The sequence below is a fragment of the Lathamus discolor genome, chromosome 2 (genome assembly GCF_037157495.1).
Source record: "Lathamus discolor isolate bLatDis1 chromosome 2, bLatDis1.hap1, whole genome shotgun sequence".
NCBI classification, from domain to species: Eukaryota; Metazoa; Chordata; class Aves; order Psittaciformes; family Psittacidae; genus Lathamus; species Lathamus discolor.
Genome location: NC_088885.1, coordinates 11,587,171 through 11,602,124, shown reverse-complemented (window position 1 = coordinate 11,602,124; position 14,954 = coordinate 11,587,171). Strand labels below are relative to the sequence as shown.

Genomic DNA, 14,954 nt, shown 5'->3' with positions numbered 1-14,954 from the left:
TATGAAAATTCCAAAGAGGCAAGTCTTTAGGCATGATTGAAACTTAGATGGAGTTCTTTATTTTACTAGCTATGAAGGGAAGTCAGTTCTTTGGGCTTGAGAAGATAAGCTGAAACATCTAAACTCTGATGTTGTTCTAATTTAAAAACTCTGCCAGTCTTTACAGCCTGAGTTAGGCATATGCCTCTGGGAGAACAGTCAAAGAAATCTGTGTAAATAATGAATGTAGTGAATCTTCTTCTTTTCTAACCATGAAATACTTGCATTGACTCGTGTTCAGTCTGGTAAGATCTTGAAGTATAAACAAATTCAGTTCAGAGTGGCTAGCCAGGAATTTCAGAAGTAACTAGCAGTACTTACACTGCTCAGTGTAAAAGTTGCCTTCTTTGTTTGTTTTTAACAGCTTCAGTTGATTCATATGCTGTCAAGGGACCTAGAGCAATCACTATTAATTTATGAACTCATTATTTTAGAACCTATTTCTCTATAGGTCTTCCTGTTTCATTATGAGAATGATCCAACTGGAATACTCTGTCGCAGTTGTATTTCTCATGTTAAAATAATTCTTACCAACTCACTACGCTTCTATACTAGCATGAGAAAGCTGAAACTGTTTCTGGCTTGAAAGTATGTCTGTTGTAATACAAACAAATGTGTATGCTGTTCTGTATGAAAATATACAAAAAAGATCATCCTCAAAAATCTGCTTTCGTTGAAAGACTTCATGAGTGGATAGAAAACAAGCGATCGGTAGCAGGCATGATTCATCAATCTGTTTAGCAATGGTCATGGTATTTAGTGGAAAATCTACTGGAATCACTTTAAATACAACTCATTTTCTCTGTTCTTCATCTTGAAATAGCCCACATACCTCATCCAACAGAAGGTTGACAGAAAAAGGTTTAATAAAAGAGAAAAGGTAAAATTACCCCTCTTTTTGCCTCTTTCTACAATGAGGAAGAAAGACTAGTTGGACTGATGCTCTGAAGTGAATTACTGGGCTACCATTAAGTGGAAGTTAACCAAGTGGGCAGCATTTTCCTGAAAGCCTTGGTATTGTGCTTACAGGCTGAAATTCAGGGAATGTGTTTGTTCATGTGACTTGTGAACCTGCATGTAGCCAGTCCTGAAATAACTGTGAAGACCTTACTCAAAATTACATTGAATCTGGTGGTTTTAGTCAAAATTATGGCCACCAGATCATAATATCTGGAAGTGTTCCTTACAAAAAGCAGACTTTCTTGGAACGCCTCCAGCTGCCTTCGGAATGGGAGTTTCTGATCAGATCAGCAGACTCCATGAGTATCTTGCTCTGACCAAGGAAGCAAGAACTAAAACCTAAAGAAGCATCCCAAGCCTATCTCTATTGACGTGGTTTGTGCCGCTCACAGAGAAGGCATTTGAAGCCTTGAGGAAGTTCTGGCCTACCACATAGCTGATGAAAAGTAGTGAAGACCATCTGGCCTTCATGATAACTGTAATCATCTATGCCAGCTACAGAGAAGGCAGCATTCCATCATTCCTAAGCATGCAATAGTCTAGCCAGTTTTTGGCCAGAAATGTACGTTTCATGCCAGTCCCCTTATAAATTATACCCATGCTTCTTCGTATCTCATGTTCTGTCTCTTTGTTTTAGCAAGATTACAGAGTAGTTGATAGCAACTTATTCTTTGTAATACCTTGATTCTCTTAGTAAATGTATACCATGAGTTGACAGAAATTAGGTAAGCTCCAGATGAAACACTGTTGTTCCTGTTGCTAAATTTCACTTCAGCCTTTGAAAGATTTAAATACACAGTGCATGCACAGCCTGTGCATGATAGAAGTACAATGTCAACTCCTCCCTTTGGGACATACAACCTAGCATTTCAAAGGCTGTGACCTTTTCCTCACGTGGATACCTTTTTCTTTTTGTTATCCAGGACTTCCCAGAACAGCTGACCTCCACAGAAAAGATGCTATATAATTCAAGCTTGCAGCAGGAGCAAGATACAATGGATTGTCATTAAAACATTTATAAATGATAATACGTATGAATCTTAATTATTTAAGATATCTTAGTAATTCCAGACTAAATTACTCCATTGGTTATAAAGGCACACAATTTAGTTAACTCCACTGATATGGGCAGAAATACTTTGGAGCTCTTCAGTCAGAATCCAGTCTGCAGGTAGCACTAGCTACTGAGGCAAACACAGCTGTTGTTTTTATACTGATAATGCTAGTATTTTAGATGACTTTATCTGGAGCTGACATATATATATATACATATATATATATTTACAATAATTTTGTTTTGCTCACTAAAAACTGGGAGAGGTTTGTTGTTTTTTTTTTCTCACAGTAGAGCAAAAAGCATAAGAACGAGAAAGGGATGAAGTTGCTATGAAAGATTTTAGGAAGAGAGATGTTTTTACGCAAAATAAACTACTGTCTAAACACTTTTTAGGCACTTTAGGAGGCATGACATGGTCAACATTCATGTTGAAGGATTAATCTCAGGATTGTAATTATTTGATAAACATATGTTAATTTCCAAAGTTGCCTACACATGGAGAATGGAAATAGTTTAGTCTTATCAAATAGCAGCCAGTCCTTCCTTTGCATGAGTCATGATTTTCATGTTGATATGTTGTTTCTCAAGCATACAAACCATCTTTTTGTCTTCAGCATTCCTACTTGCAAGTTTTTCTACTTTGTGGTTTGTTTCTATTGCTGTTCAGTTGCTGTACTAGTCTTTCTGATCTTAATTTCCTCAAGGGCTCTTGTTAAGTATATATTAGAGTTGGGCATATTTTATTATGCCCTATAAAGATACCTTTACATATTCACAAGTCGTCATTGCTCATGCAGTTAGAACCACTGAAGTCAAGGAGACCACATATATCAATAGAGGCGTGAAAAAAATCAACTCTCAAATCTCTCAAGGTATGAAATTTAATCTTGCTAGTACAGATCTGTTTGGGGACTTTATGAGAGAACCTTCATGCATCTGTTTAATCCCTAGAGCTTTTATGTCATTTCTCTGAATTAAGTTTAATATGACCCACGTTTCCCCCTTCCCTTCCCCCCTTTGAATCATGGGAGAGTTTAGGATTTTGCTTATGATACATTTCAAAGATCAACCAGCAAGTCACCTGAAAGAAGTGCATTGTACAGTATACTTCAGAGCATTTGGGTAAATTAACAAATCTATTTGGATATCACTATTAGAACCTGGTAACCTGGTCTCTTCAAGAAATTGGTGATTTTCAAAAACTACCAAGAACCTCCTTTGAAAGAGCTCTAGTCTTGCAATTCCGAACATTGGTTCCTCCACTTGAGGATGTGGGTTCACCACTCTCTGGTTACAATCAGTATTGAGGTAGACTTTTTAATATTACCACTGTTTTGTGAGGTTTTGACCTTTGTGAAGGAGAGCAGACCTCAACGTAGCTGTTTACTGGGGAACAGATTGTGAAACCCCAAATTGTGCCGATTGCCTCCTCAGTATAGGTGTATGCATTTCAGTAATTGCTGAGTTTGTTAGAGACCTGAACACTTGGAGATCCTTCAGCATCTCTGAAAAATCACGTTATGAAGAAATCAGGTTTAAAGTCTTTGTCTTATTTAAGGCAATTTGAAATAAGTGTAATTAAAGACACTGCTTGAAGCAGTGTAACTTCAAGGGTCAATGTCAGGAGCTAACTTCTAGCCCTGTTGATGTTAGAGGTAAAATTTCCACTGACCTTTTACTTAATGGACTTCATTTTTAGTCACTTGAGCTTTCATCATTTTAAAATACAGTCAAACAAAACACCTGCTCAAAAGAAATATTACCCTGTGGTACTGAGGACTAAGTGCAACTTTGTTTTGTTACGGAATCAGAACCAGAGGTGGAAAATAAATTTTGTCTTGTTCCATAGACCAACATATCAATATAAGCAGATGTTAAACTGGTATTTATACATGCATGCTGCATTCTTATCAATGGTCTAGTAATAGTGTTTGTAAAGTAGAAGATAAGAATACCTGAGGCTTCTGCTAATTTTTATCATCAAATGATACAATGACATGCTCAAAATCTTTCTTTTGCTGCTGCAGAGGATAAGAATTCATCTTATTACAAGTTTCTCTTGAGGTCCATTTCAGCCCAGCATTTGCTCTGTATTTTAATTCAGGTGCAAATTAGGGAATGGGCCATCACTTGAGTAGGCTTGAGATGCAATCAGCCAACAGTTGACTTAATTTCTCATTATTGTCCTATAATTTTGTTGTGATGTGTTTTTAAGAACATTAACCTTTTATTTGCAGGAAAGCCATTTCCTCATACAAATTAGAACATGCAGACCTGATTTATTTCTCATTTCAGCTGCAAATATGTTGATTTTTACTTAGAAGAGTTAATGTTTCTCTTTTTGAAGGTCTTCTTTTGCATTACAGGCCAGACTGTGAGTGTCATTCACAGCAGTACACAAAAAATGGAGGGAGGGCTTGGAGAGAGAATTTTGGTTTGCTTTAACACCATGGATGGGATCCAGCTGTAAGTCTAGACCCTGTGGCTCATACATACTCCTTCAGAGGAAAGTATTCGCTATGGTCCTCTATTACTTTTTATGCAAGAAATACCAGTCACCCTTTATCCTAATATGAAAAGGATTGCAGACTGTGGTTGCTTATCATACAAGAGGATTGGATTTAACAGTGTAGGGCTCCCATCCCTCTGGTTAACAACCATTTCTTTTTTATTAAGATGTGCTGAGAAAACTCTTCTGCTTTATCCAGCCAGCATGCCCACCTACTGCAATATTCACTGCTTTTACGTGATGTAGTGAGCACTCTGCTTGTTTTTTCTTCTTCCAGCCTCCATCGGATGTGCTGGTTTTAGGCTTCTTAGGTTTCACAGTGGGAGAGTGAGTTCTGGAGGGCCCATTCCCAGATGCAGATTTTTTTTTAACCATAAAATCCTTATGCTCACTGGTGCTTTTGATATTTCTCAGGGAAATGAAATAGCGTTCTCAATTAATTGCTCATTTGTGAAGTTCGTACGACACAGGTTAACAGCAGTATATCTGTCTACTGGACTTTCCAGTAGTACCAGTTCACCTTTAGAAATAGTCTTTAGAGAGCAAAAGGGAATCAGTTTAAAAGTCAATCAAAGGGACATTTGCACTGCCTAGCTTTGTTGACAGATGGTTCTGGGTTTTTTTAGCTAGAGAATACTGATTTTTTAAAAAAAGCCTATAATTGCATAATGTCTGTGTAAATTTTGTAGTTTGTGTAATATATGTATATATAGTCATGGTTCTTACTTAGTTTTTAGAAGTACAAGACTTTCAACTCATTGAACTGCACAGAAACTTTTAGTGGGATCCCAATGTTAAATCATTGATATAAAGACTGTTGTAGAGTATGATTGTTTCAGTTGTATGGGCAGAGCAAGCAAGTAGTATTAATTTTAGTAACTAATACAGATGTTAAAGCTGTAACTGTGCTGCGTCTCTGCTGGTCTGTAGGCACTGGAACCTTGGAAGTGTAGGCTGTTCTGGAAGATTGAGGCAATGAAGCTAGAGTGGGTACATGGAGGGAGTAAATCAGCTATTTATTTATATGATTTCTCCCTGTGATCCCCTCTTGTTAGCAGTGTGATGGGGAAGTTTCAGACAGTACTGCTTAAAGATGCTACAGGTGGCTGCAGGAGACTAAATGAAGTCGTTAATGCCATGGAGCAGTAACAGATCAGTCAGTGATACAGCCAGAATGTGTATTAACACAGCATTTAACTATTGAACAAAATGGTCACGGGGAACTTGGAAAACTAACTGGGTCTTGGCCTCTGAGCTGTCAGGATAGATGACACTTGCAGCATCTGGTGTAGGCTACCTCTATACTGTTAGCAGTATCCAGGCTAGATTTTTTAATGGGCTTTGGTTTCCCTTTGAGTGCAATATGGATTTGCCCAGAGTATGTAGCTTCAGATGACTGTATAGCCCATCTCTTCAGTATGCAGGGGTTTACTGCTCTGATTCTCCCATATCCCCCAGTATTCCCCAAAACACTTTAGAAATGGAGACTTTTCTGGATTCTCTGTATCAAAGAATGGGCTGAAATTTCTCTCCTACATATTGTTTACTTCTTAGAGAAATGCTTGTTTTCCAGCTGCTGAGAATGCTATACTTGCCATCAAGACAAGCTGAGTGAATAGGGTTAGTTTCTACAAGTTTGGGTTTTTTAAAATAAAAACATGCAAAAAGGAAAGAGGCAAATTTATTTCTGTGGCTAAAGAATGAAGTTAAATATGTGCTAACATAACAACGGGGTTTTCTTACACCTTTGAGTGTTACACTTTCCCCCTCCTTAGCGTTTGAACCTGTCAATGTTCTTACACTTCTACATTGAACAGCACTTTTTTTTTTAACAGAGATAGACCTGAAAAATGTTGTAGATTTCTCTGTTTTCTTACTGTGGGTTTTTTGTTGTTGGTTTATTGTTGTTTGGTTGGTTTTTTTTTCCAGAAACCAAATCTCATCCTGAATATTGCAAATGTCCCTATCTCCTAAGGTTGCACTGTTTGTGCGATGCATGGGTTTTATTAGTGGTCTCCTGTAGTCTGTCAAGTCTAATAGTTATTTTGCTCTTCTTCCTGTGGTTATACTTCTGATTTCTATATATCAAGGAAACTGGAGGTTTGTCTCAGTTGCAGTAAAAAAAATTTCGGAGAGGTGAAATGCAGCAGATGACAGAACTGGATCCAAGTAAGCTAAGCCATTATTGTATGCTGGAAGGTATTTTGTTTACTTCAACAAAAAGGGCTGTGTGTTAGCTCTTCAGATGTGGATTTTTGGGGAGCTCCTGAAATTGCCACTTGCCTGGCAAAGCAACATACAGCAGATGAGTTAGAAAACAAGAAATAAATAGATCTGGGACATGCTACTAGATATGACAATCCAGAAACTAACAGGAGGCAGGCAGGGCACAGACCTGGTAGGACATACCACTCCTTTCTTTCTTAGTCTTCGTGATTGTGACATTTCATTAAGGATAATTTTTACACCAAGAGGTTTTGGAGTCTTAGCTGTGCAATCTGATGACTTCAGAATTATTCTGCTAACATATGCTTAAGTTACCATTAGTGCATATATCCAGTCCCAGGTTGTGAGGCTGCTTGGTCATGAGGCTAAAAGCAATATATGATTTAAATTCTTCTTTGAGTCAACCTTTAAAATCTTAATTTGTCACCCCTCCCCTGGTATGTTCCTTCAAGATAGAAAGCATAGGAAATAATACCTACCAGGGTAAAGATAGGTTATCTTTCATTTCTTGCTACTGAAGAAGGAAGAGCACAAACAGTGACTAAAAAATTGGGGCTGTTCATCCTGGAGAACAGAAGCTGCGTGGAGACCTCATAGCAGCTTTCAAATATCTGAAGGGGGCTTACAAGGATACCGGAGAGAGACTCTTCTTCAGGCACTGTAGCAATAGGACAAGGGGTGATGGGTTTAAACTGAAACCGGGAAAATTCAACCTAGATACAAGGAAGAAACTGTTTCCTGTGAGGGTGCTGAGGCGCTGGCACAGGGTGCCCAGAGAAGCTGTGGCTGCCCCATCCCTGGCAGTGTTCATGGCCAGGCTGGATGGGGCTTGGAGCAACCTGCTCTAGTGGGAGGTCTCCCTGCCCAAGGTAGGGGGTTGGAACTGGATGAGCTTTAAGGTCCCTTCCAACTCGAACCAGTCTGTGATTCTGTGACATTCCGTTCAATAGCTAGGGATGCTTTTGATACCTTTGTTGCAAGCAAGTCTGCAGAAGCAGTAGAGCATCATGCAAATCATTCAGCACTATGAATTTGTAACAAAATATGGAATAACATCTTACTCTTTACAGGCTTCCTTTTTATAGCTTTTTGTCGGATTCAATATTGTGATATTTCAAAGACATTTAAATACACAGACAAGCTTTTGTATTGGCACGAGCATACAATAGAAATGATCATACATTGGCAAATAGGTGAATATTACATTACATAGAAGTAAGAATTTGCCATTCAAAGACATTCAGAATTTTTTAATATTAATGTTTACCAGTAGGTGTTCTATTATCAAGGATTCATATTACAGCAGTCTTTCTATTCACATTGTAATACAGGTCTCAGCTGAAGATTATACAGAACTTAAAATTTGGTTTAGTCTGCTTCAGGCTCCTAATTATCAACTTGATTTGTGTGCACACAGATTTTTCTCTGTTGTCACCCCAAAACTGCATATAGAGAAAGATTTTACAACTCTATGTACTTATCTTTCGGGGTATAGATGTGTTTAGTATATTGAGTAATGTGCTGTGATACTGAAAGTGTCTGAAATCATAGATCTGTGGCAGCTTGAGGCTTGGCCCTTTGGCCTGTAGCAGGCCAAACGCTGAAAACCCACTGTCATCTAAATACGCCAGTGTAAAAAGCATTGAATGTTTATTTCCTGGCTATTTTTATAAGGGCCAAGCATGTCTGTATAGCTACAGCCCTTTTTCCTGGGGTTCGTTATTGGATAAAGGCTTTAGTGTCTGCAAGAGATCGCTGATGTTTTTAAGACAACCTTTAAATATCGCTACTTACTGCTGTGAAAGACTCACTAATACACTCATCACTACTTTAGTCTTTGGGGAACTATTCATATGGGTCTTATTTTAGTAGTGTCAAATTTTCATAAGTAATACATGTATTCATCTTGAGTGGAAGGTGCTCTTTGGCTCACTCCCAAAGCACAAAACATGTCAAAACTATCTTCATTTATTTCCTGAGTCCCAGAATCAGTGTAGAAGCATGGCTTCATTACCCCCTTGTACATTGTATGCTCTTGCAGTCCTTGACTGGGCAAAAATATCAGTTAAGTAAGCAAGTTGTGTGAACTTCAGGATATCATCAAAGCATGGGAAGAACCAAACAAGTGTTCAAACAAGAAGAATTGTAGTCTGGGCAAAATTCAAATACTACTTCAGCTGTATTCCTCTTGGGGCCGATAAATGTCGTTTAGAAATGAATTGGTATTTGATGCTTTTGGGAGTTTTTCCTCTCTTTGAGTACACTCCAGGGCATTGTGACCATTTAGGGCTTTTCTCATGTATGAATATATTTGGCATTTGAAAAATAGCTTTTCTATTTGTATGGGTATTTATTAACGGTTCTTTTTCACGTTACTTTGAGATTCATATCTGATATTAAATTGGGAAGCCATCTTAGGTGATATTTTTTTTCAAACTGAGTTGCAAAACAACTACAAATGCTGCCTCTTCACATTGTTGCCCAGGGCACAGATTATTCCTGTCACTATATCTTTTGACAGAAAAAGGAACAGTAGGTTAGCCACTTGCTCATGTTGTGAGAAAAGAGCACTTGCAGCATTTCCCTTGTTGCTGAATGAAATAAATCCTCCCTTGTTTCATGAAATTGTACTGCTTTTGCAACTTCTAAATTTACAAAATAAAATGCCTCTGGAGTTTTTCTGAGCAGAGCAGTGATTTTAGTGAGATTTTGAAAGGATGCGGTAATTTGTTCAACTTTCACAAGAAAATGTCCATGTGCACTTATCCTTTAAGGCAGAACGATTAATGACTTCTTCGCAAATACTGCAGTAACTTTGCCAGATGAGGTCTTCATTGACCAATACAGCTAAAAAGGTAACACCTGGGAATGAGGCTCATCTCTGTAGAAAGTCAGAAGCTCTGTTTCATGTATTTATTTCAGAAAGACCTTCTCTCTTTAACCATCTTTTTTGGTTGCATTCTTGAATGTCATTTTCTAGCAGCGTTGAATTCTCTGCAGAGTTTCTTTTCAAATTGTTTTCAGGCTCTTGGTCTGCAAATTGATCCATGATGAAGCATCTCCATGGCTGTGAATCATCTAATTGCCCTAGTTTTTGATTAAAAAAAGGGAAAGAGAAAGTAACTATTGTCTGCCATGTTACAAGCTACAACTTCATTTTATATTTTCCAAAAGCACAGGGATTGGTAAGAATACAGGCAGACAATGCAGTAATGCAAGTTGAAAAGTTTAGAAGTGAATGCAGTTTGACAAAATGATAGACAAGATCAGTGCTACCTACTGCCTGCCCTTCTGCTGTCTATGTATTAGTGGTCTGGTTGTCCCTGTGGTCTGGTTGGTCTGTCTCATCATTTTCCTGCTCATAGTCCCATCTGCCAAGGCTTTGGGGGGTCCTGCTCCTTTGTTTTCTCTCTTTTCTCCATATGTTGCCTACACAATAGTTGCTTTTCTTATCATAGAATCACAGAACAGTTTGGTTGGAAGGGACTTTTAAAGGTCATCTCATCCAGTCCCCATGCAATGAGCAGGGACATCTTCAACTAGATCAGGTTGCCCAGAACCACATCCAGCCTGGCCTTGAATGTCTCCAGGGATGGCGCATCCACCAGTTCTCTGGGCAACCTGTGCCAGTGTTTTACCACCCTCATTGTGAAAAATTTCTTCCCCATGTCCTGTCTGAATCTCCCCTCTTTTAGTTTAAAACCATCACCCCTCATCCTATTGCAACAGCCCTGTTAAAAAGTACTGGTACACTGACGCTGGTGCTTGCATACAGCACCAGTCTACATGAGGTATTGGCCTTTCCTTGTTTAAAGCAGCGGTGGCCATTGTTGCTCTGTAATGACACCTCGGCACTCTCAAAGTCTTTTCAGTGTGCTTGAAATCTTGTTTTTGTCTTGCATGAAGTCAGAAACAATTCTTTTGATACTTGACTCCATAGATTACTGACAGCCCAGTTCTGCTTGACTTTCTGATGGCACGTAACACTACACTGCTCAAGAAATCCTATTGAAAATAATGTGACTACTTAGCATGGATCCTGCAGCTTGTAGCCGTGCTAGCTAGTATTCTGTTTCACAAGTGGTCCCTTTGAAGTCAGTCGAGTTACACATGCTTACATCATGTCTGAACTTGGTCCACTGTGTTTACAACATGCATATTTGATATTGCACAGTGGGTGTACATAACTTTGAAAATAATAAAATCTTTATTACTTTGAGGGGTGTGCACATTAAAGAACAGATTTTCATTTACATCAAGGCTCCTTACGCTCCTCTGGCTATGCAAAAGGCCTTAAACCTAGCATAAATTCCACAAAAGACCAGCTGAAAATCCTTTTTCACAGCCAGCATCGCGTAAAATGGTGCTGCATGTAAACCGGAATGGAGCCCTTTCCAAAAGGGATTTTTTAATTTTAAGGGAATATTTTCACTTTTATGTTTGTTTTTCCTGTTGTAAAAATACAATAGAATTAATCACTGTAATTTTCTGCTTATTTTTAATGTTCACTATACCATTTTGCGCCAAACCTTTTTTGACGAGCAGTTGGCCTTTTTTATCCTTGAGAATTTCAAATCGATTTTTTTCTAGTTACCTGTAGAAGTGCTCATATAAGCAGCAAAAAGGCTGTAATTCCTTGAATTACTCTGAAGATGTAAAAGCAAAAAGGATTAATCCAGATAATGGCAATTGCAGTCTTTTTTGTTCGGGTTCCCAGTTTGGGAAAGGAAGGTAATGCATAAAAATGCACGTTTTTGAAGAATGTCAAGGTGGACTTTTATGTCTAAACCTTCTCAAATCTATTTGTCCTATGTTTTTAATCTCCAGTTCTGGTCTATATGCATAAAATAGGCACCTGTGGGACTACAGAAATAATCTACTGAAGCATCAGCTTCTGCAGATAAACTAATAAATGGCTAGAAGTTGTATAATTGTACTAGTTGTTACCTGTTAAAAAAGCATCACCTTTTAAAGATGACCTGGTATTTGAAACACTGGGCAAGAACTTAGGCAATCTGCATTCATTTCTCCATTGCAGCAAATTCTTTGTTTGACTTTTGGTAATACACTTAGTTTCTGTACAGCAATCTGTCAGTCTCTTTACCTGTCTGTTTATCAACCTGCCTTGCAGAGGTGTTGTGGGAGGGTATCACCACTTACACTTCCCATACAAGAGTGCCTAGTATCTGTATGGAACTGCAAGAGTGGGGGAAAATACTTTCTGCTATTGTCAATTCTCTTCTCTGGCTTTTCGTATTATTCTCCCTGCAGGAGAAAAAGAAAATGGCTGTTGCAAATCTTCGGGGAGAACCCATTTGTATGAAATCAGTGTATATCTGTACAGTCATGTCCGAAGACATTTTAGTAGGGAGATTTCTTGTCTGGATGTAGAATATTTTCCTTCTTTTGAACAGAATAGTATTATGTTTATCTATATACAGCTAGATTACAGCTTTTCTATATGGTCCTGAGTGCATCCTTCTCCTCTTCCTTTTTAACTGGGAAAATAAGCAGTGTGTTGGAAATATTTCTTTATGTGCTGTAGGCTACACTTAAACATTGAGGTCTCAGTAATTTGTGTTTTTAATGGATAGGGGTTTTTCTTTTTGGGTCATTTTCACAGAGCAACTTAGGTTGTCCAAACATATTCTGAAATACGTTGGGGATTATGGTTTCAACACATGCATGCCTAGGGCCAAAGTATGAGTAACATGAAATTTTGTTCCATTCCATGAACAAACCACTGTTTTGTGGTGTAATACAAAACATATCTAAGCAGTTTAGATCACTATCAGGCATTACAGCGTTAGGTTTTCTATTTGTGAGACTACCCAAAGCTCATTAGAAGCTTATTTTGTAGCTCTAGGGAAATAAGAATAAAAGCAGTGAAAAATAGTACATTGTATTCTGTCCTAATTATACTCTATTTACTGTACTTACTAATATATATCAAGAGTATAATTTTATAGTTGCAGAGCCCAACTTCCAAAACTTGTGAAGTCCAGGATTGTTCATAAAACTGTGTGTGCAGTTTAACTGTGCAACTTTGATTGCATGGACAAACCAGCTGCTTGTGCCATATGAGTATTCTTGAAATGAAATGTTTTCCAGTTCCTCTTCTCCACCTGCTCTTAGGCCTGCAAGAAAGATGGTGGTTGCCAGGCCCAGAGGGATCGTCAGGAGGAGACAGACAGATCTGAAACACCAGAAAGCATTTGGAAATGTAAGCAATCAGATTGTGGATGTGGATTTTGACTGTTCACACCATACTAAGTGGTTGGGTGAGTCTTTTTACACAAATCACAGCAGTGCTCACCTTGGTCATGCAGGCAAAGGTTTCATGTCTGTGTCAGACTGGGTTTGTGTATGTGGGAGGAATCCTGATGGATTGGTATATGGTGTTAATGTATGAGAGTGGGATAGACAGTAGAGTAAGGAGTGGAGGCAGGATGTGTCCGTTGTAAGGGACAGTATTTTTAATTGCTGCTTCTTGTCAATTTTTCCTTCTAAATGACAACTCCATGGCCTCGTTGGCATATTGGCCTCAGCTTTTAATGAAAGGATGAATGCAGAACACAGCCATAGACAAGTAGTAAACTTTCTGTAGCTAAGGGCAGAGAGAGGGAAAATAAACTCCATTAGGTAATAGAAAAAAACCAACATTTTGGACAACCTTGATAAAAAACAATGATAAGCTTCACCTTTCCATGCTCTTACCCCTCACTGGAAACGACTTTCTGTAATCAAAAGGTAAGTTGTGTAAACCCAACCAAAAATGAGTGTTTACATTTTTTTGTAATGTGAAACTAAGGAGCCATTCTCCCAATAGTAAAAAGCTTATCCTGGGGATGCATTAGTGGATTATAAGCACGCTTCACAGATGTTTGAATACACAAAGCTGAAATACACCCAAGACATACACTGAATTCTAGTGGGGAGCACTCAGTCATGGCTTATACTGTAAGAGAATATTTAACAGCATTCCAGTTGATGTAACACTTAGTTTAAACTGTGTAAGCTTGTTGTTCTAACAGAACATGTGTTTTAAAAGAAAAGCTGTGAATGAAAATTCCAGATAGCAGGGTCTCTTCTTCATACTTTCAGAGTAACATACTACAGCAATAAAATGAAAGCACCCTCCAGTAGACTGAAAGCAGTATGCCTGCTCCACAAAATGTCTGTCTATTAGTCTTTGTATTTCAGTGCCCATGCACCCGCAGATAGCAAGATGTCTCTGAATTAAACCACAGGTATTTGTCCCCAAATTAAGGTCATTTTCACTTCTGTGCTCTCTACTTATTTGTTTTGATTAATGAGTACAGGCTCTGTTTTCCGTCATCTTTAGCCTTCTTTCAGGTTTGCTGTTATGCACCTTGTTATAAATTCCTTGACTTCCAAAGCAGAGTTTTACGAGCATGGAGCATTGTATTTAAAAATAGAGATTCTGAACACCCATATGTTTTGAGGTACAGTTCCTTTCCTCAGAGGGTATATAACACATAAAACAAAAAAGCCTATTTTATAATGGAAATCTGAAAACAATCAGTAAGCCTCTTGTTCAAAGTAACACCAGGTTTGCTTTAATTTTCAACAAATTCAATTTTCTTTAAAGTGCCGTTTATATGCCCATGTTGGATTATAATAGTTAGTAGTAATTTATTGGGGATATTATTCCAGGAATTTTTGTATCTTCTACCTTTGACCCAAGGGATGCTATAGAAGGGGATAAAGAATGTATAGTGCCGTAGGACACAATATGCAGTGCAAGAAAAGGAGCGTTACAGCAGAAAGCTTATCTAGAAAAGGCATATTGATTGCATTATTTTAACTTAAAAAAGAGACGTCTCTAGTGTTTATGCATTATGAGTCTACTATCTATTATTGATTTTCACACACCCCCCCTTTTTTTTCCCCCACTAAGCTGTCTTCACAGCCACTGTGTTTTCTTGCATGATTCCAGGAGAGGGTCATTGTAGCCCAAAAATTGAGCAATTTTGTCCCAGTTCAAAGCTAGTGGTAACAAATGGAAAGTCTCTGCTGTGGGTTTTGGATGAAGGCAATAATATTGTTTCTCTGCTAGTTCCTCTATATAAGCTGAAGGCTTTGTCATAGGGTTTGGGATTTTCTTAATGCTTTTTGAATCTTGAACTTTTTGAAACTTTT

At 38.2% G+C, this 14,954-nt stretch overlaps 1 protein-coding gene across 5 annotated transcripts in view; it reads left to right on the top strand.

Moving 5' to 3' along the window:
* The window catches only part of SUGCT (succinyl-CoA:glutarate-CoA transferase), a 310,973-nt gene that overhangs the window by 173,311 nt on the left and 122,708 nt on the right, over nucleotides 1-14,954 (top strand). Inside the window, exon 13 of one of the 5 annotated variants that reach the window (XM_065665719.1) lies at nucleotides 12,927-13,014. The exons of the other annotated variants lie outside the window; for them this stretch is intronic. Within the exon in view, the coding sequence (XP_065521791.1) occupies nucleotides 12,927-13,014 (88 nt within the window). The remainder of the gene's footprint in view (nucleotides 1-12,926; nucleotides 13,015-14,954) is intronic. 5 annotated transcript variants of the gene reach the window in all.